This window comes from Lepidochelys kempii, chromosome 2 (genome assembly GCF_965140265.1).
Source record: "Lepidochelys kempii isolate rLepKem1 chromosome 2, rLepKem1.hap2, whole genome shotgun sequence".
Classification (NCBI taxonomy): domain Eukaryota; kingdom Metazoa; phylum Chordata; order Testudines; family Cheloniidae; genus Lepidochelys; species Lepidochelys kempii.
Genome location: NC_133257.1, coordinates 46160914 through 46183018, shown reverse-complemented (window position 1 = coordinate 46183018; position 22105 = coordinate 46160914). Strand labels below are relative to the sequence as shown.

The window sequence follows — 22105 nt, the reverse complement described above, 5'->3', positions numbered from 1 at the left end:
GTGTACAGAATGGACTGTCACAAAGGTTAACGGCAAATTGTTTTAACAAATGTTAGAAGTCCCTTTTATCTCTTCCTCTGCCCCTTCTTTTCATCTTCCTCATTTTTCTTCTTCCATTCCTCTCATCTACTTTTTAATCCCAGCTCAACCTCTTTCCTCTATATACAAATGGCTAGGGCCCTACCATATCCACAGTCCATTTTGGTAAATTTCATGGTCATAGGATTTTTAAAATCTTAATTTCACGGATTCAGATATGTAAATCTGAAATTTCACAGTGTTGAAACTGTTGGGGTCCTGACCCAAATGGAAGTCATGGCCAGGCGGCAGGTGTCGCAAGGCTACTGTAGCGGGGCATGGTATTGTCATCCTTACTTCTGTGCTGCTGCTGGCAATGGTGCTGCCTTCAAAGCTGGGCTACCAGCCAGCAGCCATGGAGCTTCCTGCTGCCTGGGGGAGGTTCCTGGAGGTGGATCTGACCTGGCCCTGGGAGCAGCCCATGCAGGGGAAGAGGAAGGCCCATCTCTCCTTAGCTTGGCCAGGATTAGCAGCTGGAGCTCCCCAGACCAGCTTGTCCCTGGCTCCAGCACTCAGGGGCTAAAGGGTCCTTGGATGGACTATGGGGGTGGAGCGTTCTGACCACAGTGACCCCCTGACCATGGTGCCCTGTGTGGTTACCCACCCATAAGACCATACTTGCCCCTTCAAAAGTGACAACCTCACCCATACCATGTCACTCTTGCTTCTGTGCTGCTGCTGATGGTGGCACTGCCTTCAGAACTGGGCACCTGGCCAGAAGCCGCTGCTCTCCAGTCGCCCAGCTCTGAAAGCAGCATAGAAGCAAGGGGGGCAATACTGCAATAGCCAGAGTTCATGGGGGAGACTAGATTTCACTGTCCGTGACACATTTTTCATGACCATGAATTTAGTAGGGCCCTACAAATGGCTCAGATAACTACAGTACATTTTTTTCAACGCTGAATTGGGAAGCAATTCTCTGAACATAAACACATCCTGTAAGCGCAAACATACCATGGCTATTTTTAATTAAAAATCCTGCAGACTTGTAGGAAAGAGAATTCTGGACCAAGATAAGAAATGAGTAAAAGGAGACTTGTCAATATTTTCCCCCTTCAAACTGTTTGTTTTCAGCAGTTTCACTGCTCTGTATACTTGGATTTTTATTTATTTTTTCATTGTGCATTTCTTTTCTTTGATGTAAATTGTGGAGTTTTTCTGCTTCGGAAAAAAAAAAGTTGAAACTTCCTCTCTGTTACTAGGAAACATCTTGAACATTCTGAAGATAGGAGCCAATCAAACACAGGAGGGATTATAAAAGCCAAACAGCACCAAAAGATTTGCATATTGACAGTAGTTATTGAGAATAACCTTAGAATAATTACGTGTACCCCGGCACATTGACGGGCTGATACTCTGCTTGATAATGGCTACCTGGATTTGCATAGTGTATGTTTGAGTAATAATAATTTTAGTAATTATGTATCAATAACTAGAGTGTAGGGAATTGCATACACAGGAAATAACTATACAGTTATGAGTAACTATACAGCATCCCTGAGCACCAACTGGTACGGATATTTAAATTTCATCCAGTTACTAATTTGCACATACTGGCATTAGGCCCAACTCATCCCCAACTTCTTTGATTTTATTTTTTTTCAGGGCAATGTCACTCTGAAATTCTGTGGTCATCCGTCCAGGTTTCAAGTTTTAAAGTGGCTACTATAAAAGCCCAAATGCCCAAATTCGGTTGGAATCGAAAAAGGTAGCAATATAAAGTAGTCATCACTTGTAAAGAATTAAAATGCTGCTCTCCCCAAAAGAATGTATAAGACACTGATGGCAAAACACATAAAGTGCAAGGTAAAGCAAGCAGTGATTAAGAGTAATCTAGTGGCATACAGAAAGCAGCAGCTACAGAACACCCGGTGAGCATCTGATTATTATTTTTAATACAGTAAGTCAGTGGACATTACATATATCACTAAAGCCCAACATATTTCCTAGCTGCATGAAATTAATTCTTCCTGTTCATTTTTCTGCTGGAGGATATCCTTGAACAACAGAGGATTTTACTGCATTGGCTACTTTGGAGAAATACTGCAGCTCTATTTATTATATTCACAAAGGTTTAGTGACTCTATATAATTAATTAGTAAGTGTCAATTATTGATTAAAATAAAGCTGCTTTTGGATCATGGGTGCAAAATACAGTACTGTCAAAGCTAATTCCCCACTCTGACACTTTGAGTGTAGAAGGTGGGGGCCCGCAAGGATTCTAAAAATTAATACTGGTCACTCCAGGCTTGTATTAAACTCCCAAGGTTACAGCTTTTCTCTGACTTTGGATTGGTAAATGCTGCCACCACTCAAGTGCAGAACCCCTTTGAGAGCCCAGGAAGGAACACTTGGGAATTCCTTCCTGTGGGGTACCCTCAAACCCTTTCACCCCCACCCACCTGCAGGGAAGAGCTAAGAAGAAAAAAAAAAAAAAAGGAAACCAACTGTTTTCACCAGCTAACTAAAAAACATGTGCACAGTCTCTTAAGACACAGAAATCCAATCCCGTTCTTAAAAAAGGTAAATATTAAAAAAAAAAAAAAAAAAAGAGCGAGAGAGAGAAAATACATTTGGAAACTCAGGCATTTGCTAGATTTTAAGAGTAACTACAAGGATTAAGCACCAAGAATAGCTTTCTTGAGGTCCTGTTTAAAGGTTACAAGCAAAAGAAAAGCACCTGGGGTTAGCACAAGCACAAGTCATAAACAAATAAAAAGACATAAACCTAATCGTGTCTTCCTGACATTTCCTAATCTACTTATATATCTGGGGTTTTAAATGAGTGTTTCTAGGTATGATATCAAGGATTTTTTCATACATAGTCCCAAGCTTCTTACAGCATAGTTGCTGCCCAGTTCTCCTCCCCCCAGGAGAACAACAGACCGACAAAAGGGGAGTCTTGTTTCAATTTTAAAAAGTTCTAGCCTTCCCATTGGCTCTTTTGGCCAGGTGTCCACTCACTTACCTATGCATAGCAGTGAGACTTTTTAACCTTTTACAGATAAATAGAGAACAGCTACTAAGAGGGATTTTATAGCTGCTGGCTGGGTGTCCATTTAAGGGAGTTACCCTCACCCTTTCATTTATCACAAGTGCCATGAAGGTTGTTTTTTTTAAAGGCAATCTTGAAAATGTTGTTGAGTTCAACTTCAGACATGTTTTTCAATGTTTATCATTCTGTTCGCTGCCACCAAACAACAGATTCAGACTTTGTCTTCACTTCAAAAAAATAAAAATGTGTTTTTACATGGAGCAAGTTATCTACTAGATTAGAGTACCACCCAGGCAAAACACTTAGAAAAAACAAACACAGAAAGGCTCGCTGTTTAACAGAGCTAATGACTTTTATCCTAGAAAAAAGGAAGTATGGTCCAGTGGTTAGGCCACTAGCTTAAGACTCAGAAAAACTGGGTTCAATTCCTTGCTCTAATACAGAATTCCTATATGACCTTGGGCAAGTCACTTAACCTCTTTGTGCCCCAAGGCCCCATCTGTAAAATGGGGATAATTGTATTTCCCTACCATAAAGGGGTGTTGTGAGAATGAACACATTAAAGATTGTGAGGCACTGAGATACCACGGTGACCCTGATCACTGTGGTATCTCAAAGCATGTTAGATACACAGATAGGAAAACATACCAGATTTAAGATATCTACAACTATATGTATTGGGAGAACTTGATTATTTTATATATAATTTTGATGGATAATATCAGTGTTTATATTTCAGCATTTTTTAGATTTTTATTGATTAAAAAATTTTCATAGTTAGTTGGCAAAATCATGGGGGAACTAGACAATTATTCAGTGACAGACACTGAGATTCAAAAAGTTAAAGATTTTTAACCATTGAAACACAAACTGTCAACATCACATATCAAAATATAAAAAGTAAATATCCTTAAATCAAACTAAATTATCAAGCAGCTTTTTCATACTTTGCTGATAACTGAAATTTACAAATTGGCAATGAAAAAATATTTCCATTGGTTTGTGTGTGAATGGTGACAGTGACATTTACAGACACTTACTGATAAAAATCAAAGCCTCACAAACCTATATATATGTATGTCAGTAGGTACAGTAATAGTATCCTTATTTTACAGCCACCTTCTTCCTCTCCATTCTTTTCTAAACACTTCTTGAAAACTCACCCTAATCCTCCTGGTCAAAATTTGCTCAACTTTTTTATTCTAAACAATATCTCTCGCAGTTGTTCCACAATTTCATGAATTTTTAATTCAAAAACAGACAAATTTATTTCAGCTGCTGCCTATACTTTTCACACAAAGCATTTCACCCAACTCTAACGTCAGTCTCAAACATACCCATCTGTATTACTGTGTTCACAGTAGAGCTGTTGAGGGGGGAGGTGGCGGGGATTTCCTGCAGAAAACTAATATTTCATCAAAAAAACTAAAAGCCCTAATAATTATCATTGTTTGGCCAAAAAATAAATTAAAAAAAAAATCTATCATCAGTTTTTGGCCTGAAACTTTCAGTGTTCAGGTTTTCCATTGAAAAATAGAAAGTTTTCAAGGAAAGTAGACACTTTCCATGAAAATTTGTTTATTTTTATTTGTATTACCATAGCAGTTAGTCAAAACCCCAATTTTGCAAAGGAAGGTTTTGAAGGAAAAATTTTGACCCACTCAAGTTGCGAGATCTAAGAAATACACTGAGATCATCAAGAAATAAAGTCAAAATATCATATTAGTGACTTTACATGTCACTAATCCCCAATCAACACAGCTGTTACTCTTTTGAGTAAGGTTCCCACCTCCACATGCAGTGGTCTGCCATACCACACTTTCTCCAGCTAAAGTCATCCTAAAACATTAAGTAAAGAGTGATAGTAAATTCAGGAGAAGAGCCTAATTAAAAGCTTTTTCTTTAGGCCATGGATACCTTGGGCCAAATTTCCCAGTCTTTAATCATGCAAAACTCCCATTAGTTTAAACTGGAATCTGGATTCTATTTTCATAAAACCATATACTGAACTACTTATCAGCTATTTGTGGCAAATGAATCTGAAGCTAACAGAAATGCTAATGACAGTACTGAATGTGTCACCAATTGTTCCCTATACAAAGCAGAGATAGCTCTATGACTAAATATCTCATGTACAAGCAATGCAAAAACTGTTTTTATCGAATAGCATTAGTGCTGTGTGTGAAACTATGGCACTTTGCTGCATAAGGTTTTCTTGCTTATTTTGTGTTAAATGTATTTATAATCATGACGACTGCCACTGAAAGTCAAGTCAGTACACTAAACAAGAATACTAAGGGCTGAGATAGTGAGCAAAGCAATGAGCAGGAGAGCACATCTTGTGTGTATTTGATAGATTTCTCCTTTCCTACCCGCCATGATGAACAATGAAAATTCATGGGAACTGTTTTGATCTTTTTGCCTAAGTTTTATAACTGCAGGGCCAACAGAAGCCAGTGCTCAGATTCTGCTGCAGGCAAAAGAAGATTTGTTAACAATCAGAAATTTCAAAATCATATCCCAGATTAAATCAAATACCAATGCTTTTTAATTTAAAATTGCATAGAAATAGCTTTCTAGCAGAAAATGAGGTACATAATCCACTCAATCTTCTGTCAATATCTATCAAAACACATCATCTACAGCTTTGATGTTTTACCTATACTCCTACAAATGCCTCGTCAGAACAATGAATTATACATACTCCTACTACCTGCAATTACAAAAAGCAGCAAATAGCAGTCACGTGCCTCTAACCTATCTGGAGAGAAAAACGAACAGAACTTTTTATGCCTGTATTAATTTTGTAGATACTATCGCAGCAGTCACTTCAGTATTACTAATGAGAATGAAAGAGCCAGTGATAGACTCATGGGTGGTGTGTGAAGCTTCCCCTTAGGGAGGCTAGCCCCTGCCTTGCCCTGCCCCTTCTGGCTGATGCCCCACCCCCACTCGCTGCTGCCAGCACCAACATGGCCCTAGCTGGGGCGGGGCGGTATGTGTGTGTGGCTGAGAGCTCGGCCCTGGCAGCCATTGAGTTCTCAGCCAGGACCACAGCAGAGCTCTTGACTCTGGCTGGAGGTCCGAGCCTGGAACCCCTCCCACATTCCATCCCCTCCCCTCCCCCAATCTACCCCCACTCCGCCTCTTCCCCTCCCCCCGAGGCCCTGCAATCCCCCTTGCTCCTCTCCCCTCCCCCAACTGCGGCCCCAAGACTGGAAAAGCTCTGTGCCCCTGCTGTAACCCCAGGGCCATGGTGGGGAGCAAAAGCTCCTCCAGCCCTGGGGCCAAGGCGGGGGAAGATTTTTCCAAGGGCCCAAATCCACCTAGCCTCCATTACGCGCCTCCCCTGGATAGACTTTAGTTGTTCTGATGGACACTCCTAAGAAAACGTGTCAGAATCCTCCAATAATGGCCCAAAACAGTATAGCTTACATCAGTATTGTGTGCAGTTATTGTACAATACTGCCATTCCAGTTGTCTCTGGGCCAAAGCTAAACGTGCAGTTGCATTTTGTTAGAAAACTGAATTAATTCACAAAAAGAAAAGGAGGACTTGTGGCACCTTAGAGACAAACAAATATATTTGAGCATAAGCTTTCGTGAGCTACAGCTCACTTCATCGGATGCATTCCTTCCTTCAGTCCTTTTGGTATGATGTCCATCTGGAATGCATCCGATGAAGTGAGCTGTAGCTCACGAAAGCTTATGCTCAAATAAATTTGTTAGTTTCTAAGGTGCCACAAGTCCTCCTTTATTTTTTTTTTTTGCGAATACAGACTGCTACTCTGAAACCTGGAATAAATTCAAGAATTTGTAGCATTTACTTAAAATTTTTAAGTGATAGTTGGATCAAATGTTACACATTGTGATGGTTTGGCAGATTATGCATCTATTAGCACTTCTAATCAGAATCATAACTTACAAACATAGTGCAGGCAATATTGCATTTGAGACAGACCATAAGATAACTGTAAATTAGTAGGCCCTGATCATACTCCCAATAAAGTTAATGACAAACTTGCCATTGAGCCATACACAGCAGGATCAGGCTCTAAAGTTATCATTAGAATAGATTAGGCTTTAACCATTTTCTTCTCTCATTTCAATAGGGTCATTTTTATTATTATTATTAGTAGTAGTACTATTATGGCCATGCCTAGACACCCTAACCAACATCAAGGTTCCATTAGGCTAGGCAATGTATAAACAGAGTAAAAGAATTCCCTGCCCTGAAAAACTTAACATCTAAATAGATAAGACAGAAAGGATGGGAGAGGAAATAGAAGCTCAGCAGGGGAAGAGACTTGTCCACGGTCACACTGCAGGTCACTAGTGGAGCCAGGAATAAAACCTGGTTAGCATTTCCCAGTCCATTGCCCTATGCGCTGGAGCCACACTGGCTCTCAAAGAATGGATTCATTCTTTGCTTTGTCATCAGAATGAAAACATCGGAATGTTCATTCCAACTTTTTAGCACATGGATGCTAATGATACTACACCGGGTCTATAAAGTATTGGGACAATCTTTGTAACAAGAATGGAAATGGTGCAAAAACTTATTCTAATTAAAAATTTGAAGATTGTAATTCCTCAGATACTATATAAAGGACATCCCCACATCTTCCCTGAAACACTCATTGCTCAAAATTCTTTAGATAGACAAGTATCTTAAAACCCAGGATCTGTAGGGCAGAGAAATTGGCATAGCTCCACTGAAAGTCAATTAACTTCACTGATTTATACAAGCAAAGGATCTCTCTCTCTCTCACACACACACACAGTTTTAATCAATTCTTAGCATACCACACAATTTAGTTATCTGTTCAGTTTAACATAAAAAGTTATGAATAAAATGACTTTGGCAAAGTGTATACAATATGAACAGAAGCAGAACATTATCAGGTATTTAGCCCCTGAATGGAATAAGTTACACATTACAAGTAAGGTTTCAGAGTAACAGCCGTGTTAGTCTGTATTCGCAAAAAGAAAAGGAGTACTTGTGGCACCTTAGAGACTAACCAATTTATTAGAGCATAAGCTTTTGTGAGCTACAGCTCACTTCCTCAGATGCATATCGTGGAAACTGCAGCAGGCTTTATATATACACAGAGAATATGAAACAATACCTATTCCCACCCCACTGTCCTGCTGGTAATAGCTTATCTAAAGTGATCATCAGGTGGGCCATTTCCAGCACAAATCCAGGTTTTCTCACCCTCCACCCCTCCACACAAATTCACTCTCCTGCTGGTGATAGCCCATCCAAAGTGACAACTCTTTACACAATGTGCATGACAATCAAGTTGGGCTATTTCCTGCACAAATCCAGGTTTTCTCACATCCCCCCCACCCCCATACACACATAAACTCACTCTCCTGCTGGTAATAGCTCATCCAAACTGACCACTCTTCAAGTTAAAATCCAAGTTAAACCAGAACATCTGGGGGGGGAGGGGGGTAGGAAAAAACAAGAGGAAACAGGCTACCTTGCATAATGACTTAGCCACTCCAAGTCTCTATTTAAGCCTAAATTAATAGTATCCAATTTGCAAATGAAATAGCCCAACTTGATTGTCATGCACATTGTGTAAAGAGTTGTCACTTTGGATGGGCTATCACCAGCAGGAGAGTGAATTTGTGTGGGGGGGTGGAGGGTGAGAAAACCTGGATTTGTGCTGGAAATGGCCCACCTGATGATCACTTTAGATAAGCTATTACCAGCAGGACAGTGGGGTGGGAATAGGTATTGTTTCATATTCTCTGTGTATATATAAAGCCTGCTGCAGTTTCCACGATATGCATCTGAGGAAGTGAGCTGTAGCTCACGAAAGCTTATGCTCTAATAAATTGGTTAGTCTCTAAGGTGCCACAAGTACTCCATTACAAGTAAGCTATTTCTACCTGCTTCACCTACTACTACACAGCCAGCAAATCATTGTTTGTTTCTTCCTGGTGCCAGGAGTAAAGTTTTTACTGAAGAAATAGGGACAGAAATTGATGCAGCAATCACTGAGCAAGATCAAAAGATTTCTATGCAATAATTATAACACAAAGACCACTTGAGTCCATTGCAAAGAGAAGCAAAACACTCTATCATTACGATGTAATTTTTCTGTAGAAAGTGACAAGATCCTGCTATGAATTTTGTAATGGGCTTTCCATGTCCTGAAAGTTCTCATCAACATGCAGCTTATATATTCACAGTTCTCTTTTTTGTGGAGACAATGATTATAAACTTAATTTTGCTTCATCCTTTTTTGTTCTTCTTGTAGAGACAAAAGTATCCTTCCATAATAATTAAATTATGCAAAATACAGGCCTTGACAAAAAAAAATCTGCTTCCTTGATAATCAAGGCTACCTGCCAGTATGAATAGTACCTGCACTCCCATGCACGCCTCTAAGTTATATGTATATTATGTTGATTGATATTCTCTCATTTTCCTTGTACACCCCTGTCTGTCTGTCGCAATCTCTCTGTTTTCTTATACTTAGATTGTAAGCTCTTTTGGCTGGGGACTTTGTTTTTGTTCTGTGTTTGTATGTTACCTAACATACTGGGGCTCTGGTCCATGACAATGCAAATAAGAAATGTATATAAATGACATGGCCACATCTTCACTCCTCCACCAGTATATCAACTCCATCTCTAACATATCAGCTAATCAATTCTGCTGTCTGACATCTCCAAATAAAATCCATTCTGACATCTCCAAATTTTGCTACAAAAGCCCCAGTTAATATATTCTTGACTCTCCTTGTGAAGAAACTTTCTGTAGCAGTACAGGGAACTGAGTCCAAAACTACTGAGTTTTAAAGAGCAAGAGCAGCCATTCCGTAGGGAAGGCTATAAAATAACTTTTTTTCCAGTTGCATTAATGGCAATTGATAAATCTCAGCACCCCACAAGATTGGGCCTGTTTCTTGGACCAGAAAGAAGTGGGGAATTATCCATATTTACTTAAGATCCGCTTATCCAATAAAAGCAACCACTGGTACTGTATGTTAACACAGGCATATTTTCTTTGTACCATAATGAACTACTGTACAGTGTAACATATATGCTAAGGAATTCTAATTCGCTCTTGACACATTCAAGAAACAGAACATCTTTCTTGTTCTCTCAAAAAGACCATCACTGGCTCGCATCATTAATTGATGGGTGTAGTATGCTAAATGGCATTAAATGCTTTTCTTGCCAACTGACCTTGCACTACCTTATGCATGTTTTATAAATTGATACAAACCTTCCTTAATTCAGAATTTTCTCTTCTAGTGAAACCTGGCACCAGAGTTTATAATGGAAATGAAAGCGTTTTCCCCTAGAAAATAACAACTAATGATGTAGTATTATAAAACATTGTCAAAAATAATTCATTTGCTACTTGATTTAAATTCCTATGGCGGTGTTTTTTCATGAAGTATTTAACAGTAATGCTGATTACTTCTACAGCACCCTTCTTCCACAGCTCTCCAAAACCCTTTGAAAAGGGTTTTTACAGAGAGAGCTCCTGAGGTTCAAAGAGATAATGCAATTTACCCATCCTCATATGTGAGGCCAAAAGCAGACCTGGGATTAGAAGACCTGGTTCTCCTGGCTCCCAGTCTAGCCACTAAACCACATTAACTCCCTTAATAAAAGGAGTGGACCATTTAATTCCTTAGATGTTGAGGTACAGAGGCCTACTCCAAAACGCACTGAAGTCAATGGAAAGGTTCCTACCAACTTCTGTGAACTTTGGATCAGGCCTTGGAAAAACAAGAATGTGTTCAGGTGTACTGAGACTGTTAAATGCTAACAGTATAAAATGTTTGTATTGAATGCTCTAAGTAAAAAAGGGGTTAAGCAATAGTAAATTGGCTGGAGTTGGAGCAAGTAGTAAGTAGAGTAATATAGAACAAACAACAACATGCTAAGCACTTGGGGAAAATATAAGAACGGAACAGGTCTGTAATAGGTATGTGCACAAAAACTGAATAAGTGAGGTGTGATCTATGTGGGGACTGGAAAATACAGTCTGGTAGAAATTATTAAAAAACCCCAAATGAGTCACTGACACAGAAGATCATTTCTGAAGGAGTCAAAGAAGAAAGAGCAACCAGCGGCATGAACTGACAAGTATCCATTAACATTAAGGTTTTTTTGCTGTAGTACCTCAATTTCAAAAGCTCTAGTCTACAGAATGCTGTAAATATAAGCATCAACATATTTTTGAAGATTTAATTGCGCTCAGTGATTAATCAGATTCACTAGATGCAGACAGGAAGCTCTATGGAGGCATCTGTAATGTTTACTCTCTGGTGGTTCAGAATCTGAAGATACATTGAACACCTGTCTGTTGTGAAATAGCTCTGGCATCTAAACACAAGTGAGGGTTATCTCTATTAGGTCCATCCATGTTTTGTTCAGAGTTTTCAAAGTATATTTATCAAAGATAATTTAAAACAGACCCTAGATTTCTGCCGTAGGCTTGAATTTAGTTGTCCATTCTGAATAAATTTGCACATGTTGTTCTAATGTGTCACACAGAATCAAAGCTCATGGAAAGTAAATTAACTCTGTCAGATACAACACCTTTAAACCAATTAGTGTGGGGAGGTCAGATAACTTAGAGGGAGGAAGAAATCAGCCTTAGCATTACACAAATGAATTCTGCCACTTTTAAAAGGCTGCTTCAGATGTTTTATACAGGGCTGGTGTCAGCCTTAGATACTTGCTCTAAAGACACTGCAGGATAATGTATCCCATTAACATTTCTTTATATAACCTGAAAAACAACAAGGTACTTTGATTGGAGAGAGAGCTCAGACTTGATTAATTTTAACATATGGTAAATAAATATAGGATACTTTGATGCTCCCAGCTACACAATTAACTCTGATGATTCATGGGTGGTTTAACATCTGAGATTTCAACAGTTTAAATCTTCCAACAGTGCAAGAACTAGCTTAACAGCCTATCCTGGTGGTGAAGAAAAATATTTGACATGCAATATGTGAGGTATCTTTGATCACACAGATGTTTATATTTGAGAATGCAGTGCTTCCAAAGCTATTATCCAACATATGAAATTAATCATTTCTATCTAAGTTTAAAGGTCAAACAACTGTAAAAGATGTTTACATGCTGATTGCAAACACACACTCTCAAAATACATAAATTAAATATCCAGGAAATTCAAAGACAAGGCTTAATAGCCAGAGGACACCCCATCCATAATTCACACCAAAAGACAAAGCGAAGAGTTAAAAACACACATTTTATCATGTACATCTTCAATATAGGTTTTCATTTGGAGCAGGAGTAACTGTTATTTGACAAATTGTCCTCAAAGCTGAAAAAATCGACAGGCCCTCCTCACTTACCTTCAGGTGTCTTCTGGGGTGACGCCCAGTGACCTGAAAATTTCCCTCTTCCCCAATTTATACCTTATAAAAGCTTCTTGTATTTAAATATATCCACCAGCTTTCAAAATTGATTATAAAAACATGTACAGCAAAATTTGCTAAAGGAAGACTGGTAGCAACATAGTCTCTAGCCCATTTTCAGGCTGTAGCTGGAAGTTCAGAATGTAGTTATGTTGTAGGCTCCTGAAAGTAGGAATAAGGGTTCTGATTCAAGGTGCTGAAGCCTGTGCCTCACTTCAACCACGAGTTTAGAAACAGGCCATTAGGCCAGATTCTCAGTCATGCTGAGGTCTCTTAACACCTGACAGCATAAAGGGACCTTAAAGTGAGTGCAGGTGTAGTTTTCTTTATGGATCCTTTATGCTGCACAACTTGGTATAATGAAGCCTGAGCATAACTGAGAATTGAAAAGAGTGACTTAAAAAGGACTACTCATAATAGACACGTGCTTATTATCTTTCTGACTTGGGGCCATAATGTGGCACAATGTGGCCATAATGTGGCACATATAACAATGTGGGGAGAAAATGCTTAAATAAAGGTATAATTATCCTTTGTAAAAATAAAGGGTAGAGTTCAAAGGATTGAAGTTCTAATAAAGCATACTGATCCTTTCAAAACAAATCTGTACATAGATTATTCATATTTAGGGCCAGGTCTACAGCTACTGGGACTAGGCATAGCATCACAAAAGTCTGTTGAGTTACACAAATTAACAGAAGCAGAGGATGTGACCCAGAACTCTTAACATAAGATTATTTTTCCGGAGTATACTTTGTTACATTAAATTACAAATCCCTCATTTTGGAAAAAAGTGCACATGCACATGTTATACATATAGTTAAACTGTTCCACTGTTGATAAATAATGAAATTATTGAGTGGGGGGAGGGGAAGAGACAATGACTCAGTAGCCTGGTGATTAGCATATTCAAGGAGGAGACCAAGGATCCAGTCTCCCCGCTCCAATTATTTTTTTTTAAATGATAATTATATATCATATTTATAGTATGTTTTTAACTTTGAGAATTCTTTACTGAAATTCAGAAGTCGAATGTTATTTTAAGAACTCCTTTTATGAGTCAACAGATTTTATAATGCATCCCCATGGGAAAACTTCAATGCGTGAAGGGTGACAGAAGGGCCGGTTATTTAAATCATTGCAGATTCTGCTTTGTTTCAAAGGAAGCTTTCTGTTTTAAACACATATAGTTGATTTCACCAAGATCTTTTTGATATCAAAATAAACCCCAATACAAGGCCATGGCATCTTCAAAGTGGAGCATGAAGCATTACAACATACAGGCATAGAGCTAGCATTATTAACAACCAGCTGAAAGACCACCACACATCCTATGGCTTGATACTATGTCAATAATAAATGCATCGGAGGGGAAATGTTGATGTGGAGGACAAAGATAATAAGGGTCCCTGTGGATATGAAATACAGGAAAGCTGAGGGAAGGGGATAGGATGTGAGAGCTACATTCACAAAGAAATTTAGGCATACCAACACTGAGCATCACCACCCCTAACCTGTAGAAACCTAAAAAAATCACTGGGATTCCCAAAGCCTGAGTTAGGTACCTAGGCTCCCTATACAATGAATGGGAAAAGAAAGGCTCCTTAGACTATGATTCACAAAGACCAGCATGCTAGACAGAGAGCTGCCTAAACTAGCTAAGGTGATGGGTGTGTCCTAAGCCCCACCACTTTCTCAGAGATAGGCACCTATGTCCAGCCAGCTGGGAGGTACCTCCCTCAGCTCATGATTCTCAGCTGCAAACCCTCTGCTGAAATTAGGCACCGAGGCTGCATCTGCAAGGAACTGTGGAGAAGAGGGCCTCCCTTGTAACTTTTAGCCCAGTGGTTAGGGTACTCGCCTGGGATGTGGAAGGTCCCTGATTCAAGCCCCCACCCACCAATGAGGGAAAAGGATTTGAACAGGGTAGTGCCCTACTGACTAGGCTAAGGTATAGTCTGACATGAGGCTCTCTCAGTCTCTCCTGGTGAAGCTGTTCCACTGTGGATAAATAATGAAATTATTGAGTGCGGGGGAGGAGGAAAGACAATGACTCTGTAGCCTGGTGATTAGTGCATTCAGGGGGGAAAACTATGATTCAGCCTCCCCCTGCTCTAATTATATTTTCAAAAATTATTTAGCCTCAACAGGAGAGGCAGAAGGAACCCTACAACAAAATGCCCCATAGTCTAGAGGTTAGTCTGTTCAAATTCCCTCAGCTGGGGGACTGTGGAATGGGCTTGCCCATATCTCAGATGAGTACTCTAACCACTGGGCTAAAAATTATGAGGCAGTTTGCTCTCACCAGCCATTTTGAGCAAGCACACGTAGAAGGACACATTTGGGTAGGCAAGCTCAGACCACACTTATCAGATCAAGCCCCGTAGGAGAGTTAGGTGGAGGAACACCTGTCTTCTCCCATTTCATGCATCATGCTAGGGCTTGGCTGTCTGGCATGGGGCTGTAGTGAACATGCTCAGAAACATAGGCACCTAGGGAACTTCTATGGCAAATATTTACGTATGGAGCGAGTTTAGGTACCTACAGGTTTTGGCAGCACCTGAATGGGGATTTTGTGAATCCTAGTGTGGCCTGATTCTGGGATTTAATTACCTAAAATGGTAGTTAGGTGCCTAAGTCCTTTTGTGAATCTAGCCCTGAGAGTTTTAATGGCAATCTGCCATTTCAGCAGCAGTCTGTGGCTCTGTCGGACCTCTAACTCAGTTTTCAGTGAAAAGGTAGAGTGGCAGCTGTTCAATATTCCATATATATAGGCCCCAATCCCACAATGAGCTCCACACTGTGGAGTCCCATGGAAGTCAGTGAGGCTCCCAAGAGGGGCCCACCAGATAGAACAGCTTGCAGAATTGGGGCCATTGTTTTTTAATAAAATGTGTTTAAATTGGCTGAATTTGTTGTTTAACTGTTCTAGCAGCTATAACAGTAAAGGTTTTGCAAACATAATCAGGCCCTTTGTTTCAGGGGAGGGATAGCTCAGTGGTTTGAGCATGCTGAACCCAGGGTTGTGAGCTCAATCCTTGAGGTGGCTATTTAGGGATCTAGGGCAAAAATTGGGGATTGGTCCTGCTTTTGAGTAGTGGGTTGGACTAGATTACCTCCTGAGGTCTATTCCAACCCTGATGTTCTATGATTCACTCATGCTCTGTTGCTAGATGCAGCTAATTGGAAACAGTAAATGATGTTGCAGAAGGGACAGAATTCAGCTCACATGCTCTGAAATTTGCAGTTTGGGCCCCAGTAATCTCAAATTATTGCAATTTTTTTCAAACAGGCTGCCATACAAATTACAGCACCATAACTATGAAATAAGGTACAGTAGATTTTTTTTATAGCCTTGAATTGATGAAAGAGCTGAATTGTAGAATATACACAAAAATTGAAACCACTTGTCTTCTCTGGAGAAAACAATATAATCAGTGTCTAAATAACATGTGAATAACTTCAGAGCCTACTTTAATGGTACAGATAGTCCCAGGTTGCTGAGGCAAATTGACACTTTCAGGACCATTACCAATAACACCTTTTGGTTGAAGAATAGATGCTCTAATCGTCAGACTTCTAGGATCACCTGGGGGAAAAGAGAGTAGGATTGAGGACTTTTAAACACATAAACATATTCAAAATTCATTATACAAAGAAACCATATAAAATATGCTAAAATATGATGCCAAGTTTAATCTTGAAAAACCAACTTTCAATTGAGAGAACACCTCAGAATGTAACTAGCTATTGTTCACATTTCACGTAACTCTGAAATGAGTACACATGAAAATCACAATGGCTTCTTCCGATGGACAGTGAATGGGAATAAAAACTCAATATTCACCACCACAACGGCCTGCAGTACCCTGGCCTTTTTACACTTAAGAGATATCGCTGTAGTGCAGTCATTGCTGCAAAGAAAACAATTCATTTTTAATGAATCAGTGGGAGTTAAACGTGCATAGAAGGCAAAAGGGAGCCCCCTAGTATTGTACACAGTCCCATACTGCAGTCTGGTTTTAGTAAAGGAAGTCTGCTGTTTGAGTGCTTATCATGATTAATGTGGAAAATTGCTGAAGACTGAAGGCAAACACTTGGAAAAGCGATGGTTCCTACATATGAAATTCAGTGTTGAACCCTGAGGGACTTGTATCAGGGTTATTAATTCGGGTAAGAAGTGGCATGGTCTAGAAATCTAAGCACAGACCTAGAAACCTGGGGTTAGATTCTGGGCTGTTAGATTCTAAGAGAAAAGCACACTTTGCAGCCCAAGGAATAGGGAGCAAAGGTTGTTTTTAGCTGCTTTTGTGCCCCTCCAATCCTGGGTTGCCCCTGGAGCTGGAGAGGCCTCTAGTGTAATTTAGACAGCACAAAGGACCTGTCTAAGTTATGGCAACCTCCCTGGGCTGCCCTATCAGCTGCAGTGCTGCCTAGAATCTTTTACCCCAATATACCATTCTCACTTGCAGCCCCACCCTAACATACCCACTGTGTCCTCAGAAGGCAGCCTTAGAGCTGTCACCCACAGTGCCTACACCAGAGAAATACTCCCCAGAATGGATATGGAGGTTATTTAGGGTTGCCAATTTGCTAATCACACAAAACCGAACACCCCAGCCCCCCCTCCTCCCCCGAGGTCCCACCCCACCCCTTCCCTGAGTCCCTGCCCCTGCTCACTACATTTCCCCTCCCTCAGTAGCTTGCTCTCCCCCACCCTCACTCACTTTCACTGGGCTGGGGCAGGGGCTTGGGGTGTGGAAGGGGGTGAGGGCTCTAACCGGGGGTGTGGGCTCTGGGGTGGGGACAGAAATGAGGGCTTCAGGGTGCAGGAGGGGGCTCCAGGCTGGAGGAGGGGGCGAGGGCTCCAGCTGGGGGTGCAGGATCTGAGGTGGGGCTGGGGATGAGAAGTTTGGGGTGCAGGATGGGGGCTGAAGGTTGAGGCAGGGGGTTGGGGTATGGAAGGGGGTACAGCTCTGGGCTGGGGGTGTGGGCTCTAGGGTGGGGCTGGGAAAGTGGGGTTTGGGGTACAGGAGGGAGCTCCAGGCTGGGGGGTGGTACAGAGGGAGGCAGAGGGTTGGAGCTGGGAAGGGGGGTATGGGACCTGGGCTGGGTTGCGGACTCTGGGGTGGGGCCAGGGATGAGGGGCTTGGAGTGCAGGAGGGGGCTCCAGGCTGACGGGTGGAGCCAGGGGATTCAGAGTGTGGAAGGGGGCTGTGGGCTGAGGCAGGGGGTTGGTGTGCAGGAGGGGGTCAGGGCTCCAGCTGGGGGTACAAGCTATGGGGTCGGGCTGTGGATGAGGGGTTAAGGATGTGGGAGCGGGTTCTAGGCTGGGGCAGGGTGTTAAGGTGCAGGAAAGATGAAGTCTCTGGCTGGGGGTTGGGGCTAGGGATGAGGGGTTTGGGGTGCAGGAAGGGGCTCCAGCTTGGGGGGACTCAGGGCTGGGGCAGGGGGTTGGGACTTGAGGCTGGAGCGTGTGCTTACCTCAGGTGGCTCCTGGTCAGCAGGGCTAAGACAGGCTCCCTGCCTGTCCTGTCTCCACACTGTGCCCTGGAAGCGACCAGCAGGTCTGCTCCTAGGCAGGAAGGCCAGGAGGCTCTGTGCGCTGCTCTCGCCCACAGGCACCACCCCCACAGGTCCCATTGGCCACAGTTCCTGGCCAAAGGGAGTGCGGAGCAGGTGCTCGGGGCGGGGGGCAGCACGTGGAGCCTCCTTCCCCCCTGCCTAGGAGCCAGACCTGCTGGCCGCTTCTGGGGTGAAGCGCGGAGACAGGACTAGCCTGCCTTAGCCCTGCAGCACCATCAACTGGACTTTTAATGGCCCGGTCGGCAGTGCTGACCAGAGCCACCAGGGTCCCTTTTTGACCAGACATTCTGGTCAAAAACCAGATGCCTCACAAACTTAAGCTTATTTGCCTCTCCAGCCTTTTTACACATCTAAAAGAAACTAGATTTGGGGTAGGGATTCACCCCAAGAAATCTTGTTTTTAATCTCAATTCTGATAGTTACTCCCTCATTGGTTTTAAGGACGTCACCTAAATTCACTTTCTGTACAATGGAAACAATTATATCTCCCTCCTTTCACAGGGCTGCTTTGAGAATTAAATACATTTGTAAAGAATTTTGAAGATGAAAGACACAAGGTAGATGAGGTAATATCTTTTATTGGACCAACTTGTGTTTTTGGAAAGTACAAGCTTTCAAGCTACAAGGAGCCCCTTTTTCACGTCTGGGGAAGGAAGCAGAGTGTCTGAGCTAAATACAAGTTGGTTCAGATGAAGACAAATGACAGACAGATGAAAACAGCTGCACCTGTATATTGTATAATCATGGCTTCAGTACTCAAGGAACATTACAAATTAATGTTTTAGAAATTATATCTTCTTTTTTCCATGATTATTGCATTCATTTCTGTTCTGTGCTTTGTTTATTGCATATACATAATATATATATTTTACCTTGTGAATCACTTGTGCATATTCCCAAAGAGATATAAGATGTAGATTTTAGAAGATACTTTGCATGGAAATTATTTTAACGTAGGGCCATGTTGATTTGTGAGTATATCCTAAATATAGGGACATTTTGTAAAAAGTAATATTTTCAAAGTTCTCATTTCTTATTGACCTTTGTGGTTTTGAGGCTTATTTTGTTTTGCTGCTAAGATGACACTTTTGGGGGCTGTTTTATCTTTACTCTGTATCCATGATACAAAAATTTTACTAAAATAAAATGCAAATATTAAACAGAAATATTAACAATGTGCACTGTGCTGAAAATAAGTGCAAACAAGCAGCAAAAGACAGAACAGAGTCCTTAGCCCTTCATTTCAAAACAGGTTTATGAAGATTTCATTGGAAGTTGCTTAAAGATATTTTATTAGATACTTGAAAAATTGCAATTCTGCAATCACAAGAAAAGGCTGCTTCAGTTAAATGAACTTCCTGGTTAAGAGACAATTAATTGATTTTAAAAAACCCAACATATAAAAAAGAAAATTAGGGAAAGTTGATTCCAATGACTATACATTAAAAGTTATGAAATGCGGACAATTGATAAGGGAAGCTAACGGTATCAATGAAAAGTCTACATCTTGTAGGGTTAATAACTGTAAGAAGGAATATTTAAAATATATCAGGAATAAAAGAAATATTAGAAATGGTACAGGCCAAAAATGAGATAAACTTAGCAAAACTATTCAGAAAATTAAGCAGTGACTTGATCATGGTTTATAAGTACTTCCATGGTAAAATGATTTCTGATTGTAGAAGGTTCCCAAATCTAGCACCCAAATATAAGATCCAATTATTGGAATTTGAAACTAGACAAATTCAGATTGGAAATAACATGCAATTTTTACTTAACAATTGGAACAGCTTACCTCGGGATGTATCACTTAAAAGTTTTCAAAATCAAGAACTAAAAGATATTCTCTAGCTCAACCAACAGTTATGGATTTGATTCAGGAACCACTTGGTGAAATTCTATAGCTTGTTGTATGCAGAAGGTCAGAGTAGATGATCAAAATGGTCTCTTTCTGGTCTTATAAATCTATGAATCTATAACTTAGCCACGTTTCAGAGTAACAGCCGTGTTAGTCTGTAGCCGCAAAAAGAAAAGGAGTACTTGTGGCACCTTAAAGACTAACAAATTTATTTGAGCATAACCTTTCCTGAGCTACAGTTCACTTCATCAGATGCATGCAGTGGAAAACACAGTGTGGAGATTTATGTACACTGAGAACATGAAACAATGGGTGTTACCATACACACTGTAACAAGAGTAATCAGGTAAGGTGAGCTATTACCAGCAGGAGAGCGGGGGAAAAAAACCTTTTGTAGTGATAATCAAGGTGGGCCATTTCCAGCGGTTGACAAGAATGTGTGAGGGATCGGGGGGAGGGAGGAGAAGAGAAATAAACATGGGGAAATAGTTTTACTTTGTGTAATGATCCATCCACTCCCAGTCTTTATTCAACCCTAAGTTAATTGTATCCAGTTTGCAAATTAATTCCAATTCAGTAGTCTCTCATTGGAGTCTGTTTTTGAAGTTTTTTTGTTGAAGAATTGCCACTTTTAGGTCTGTAATCGAGTGACCAAAGAGATTGAAGTGTTCTCCAACTGGTTTTTGAATGTTATAATTCTTGATGTCTTATTTGTGTCCATTTAATCTTTTATGTAGAGACTGTCCAGTTTGGCCAATGTACAGGGCAGAGAGGCATTGCTGGCACATGATGGCATATATCACATTGGTAGATGTGCAGCTGAATGAGCCTCTGATAGCATGGCTGATGTGATTAGGCCCTATGATGGTGTCCCCTGAATAGATATGTGGGTACAGCTGGCAACGGGCTTTGTTGCAAGGATAGGTTCCTGGGTTAGTGGTTTTGTTGTGTGGTGTGTGGTTGCTGGTCAGTATTTGCTTCAGGTTGGGGGGCTGTCTGTAAGCAGGGACTGGCGTGTCTCCCAAGATCTGTGAGAGTGATGGGTCGTCCTTCAGGATAGGTTGTAGATCCTTGATTATGCGTTGGAAAGGTTTTAGTTGGGGGCTGAAGGTGATGGCTAGAGGCGTTCTGTTATTTTCTTTGTCGGGCCTGTCCTGTAGTAGGTAACTTCTGGGTACCCTTCTGGCTCTGTCAATCTGTTTCTTCACTTCAGCGGGTGGGAACTGTAGTATAAGAATGCTTGATAGAGATCTTGTAGGTGTTTGTTCTGTCTGAGGGGTTGGAGCAATTATCTTTGAAAATTCGTGGCGAACAGGGGAAGTCCCAGATGATTGGAAAAAGGCTAATGTAGTGCCAATCTTTAAAAAAGGGAAGAAGGAGGATCCTGGGAACTACAGGCCAGTCAGCCTCACTTCAGTCCCCGGAAAAATCATGGAGCAGGTCCTCAAAGAATCAATCCTGAAGCACTTACATGAGAGGAAAGTGATCAGGAACAGTCAGCATGGATTCACCAAGGGAAGGTCATGCCTGACTAATCTAATCGCCTTCTATGATGAGATTACTGGTTCTGTGGATGAAGGGAAAGTAGTGGATGTATTGTTTCTTGACTTTAGCAAAGCTTTTGACGGTCTCCCACAGTATTCTTGTCAGCAAGTTAAAGAAGTATGGGCTGGATGAATGCACTATAAGGTGGGTAGAAAGTTGGCTAGATTGTCGGGCTCAACGGGTAGTGATCAATGGCTCCATGTCTAGTTGGCAGCCGGTGTCAAGTGGAGTGCCCCAGGGGTCGGACCTGGGGCCGGTTTTGTTCAATATCTTCATAAATGATCTGGAGGATGGTGTGATTGCACTCTCAGCAAATTTGCGGATGATACTAAATTGGGAGGAGTGGTAGATACGCTGGAGGGCAGGGATAGGATACAGAGGGACCTAGACAAATTGGAAGATCGGGCCAAAAGAAATCTGATGAGGTTCAATAAGGATAAGTGCAGGGTCCTGCACTTAGGACGGAAGAACCCAATGCACAGCTACAGACTAGGGATCGAATGGCTAGGCAGCAGTTCTGCGGAAAAGGACCTAGGGGTGACAGTGGACGAGAAGCTGGATATGAGTCAGCAGTGTGGCCTTGTTGCCAAGAAGGCCAGTGGCATTTTGGGAT

At 41.2% G+C, this 22105-nt stretch overlaps 2 protein-coding genes across 5 annotated transcripts in view; one reads left to right on the top strand and one right to left on the bottom strand.

Annotated features, from left to right (window-relative positions):
* The window catches only part of NECAB1 (N-terminal EF-hand calcium binding protein 1), a 121024-nt gene that overhangs the window by 73145 nt on the left and 25774 nt on the right, over positions 1-22105 (top strand). The gene's annotated exons all lie outside the window — the stretch shown is intronic.
* C2H8orf88 (chromosome 2 C8orf88 homolog) overlaps positions 12316-22105 on the bottom strand; it is a 68237-nt gene continuing 58447 nt past the window's right edge. For both annotated transcript variants that reach the window (XR_012157138.1, XM_073330615.1), the window contains one exon: positions 12316-16092. Coding sequence is in view for 1 of the 2 variants with exons in the window: in XM_073330615.1 (XP_073186716.1) it covers positions 16075-16092 (18 nt within the window). In the remaining variant the exon portion in view is untranslated. The remainder of the gene's footprint in view (positions 16093-22105) is intronic.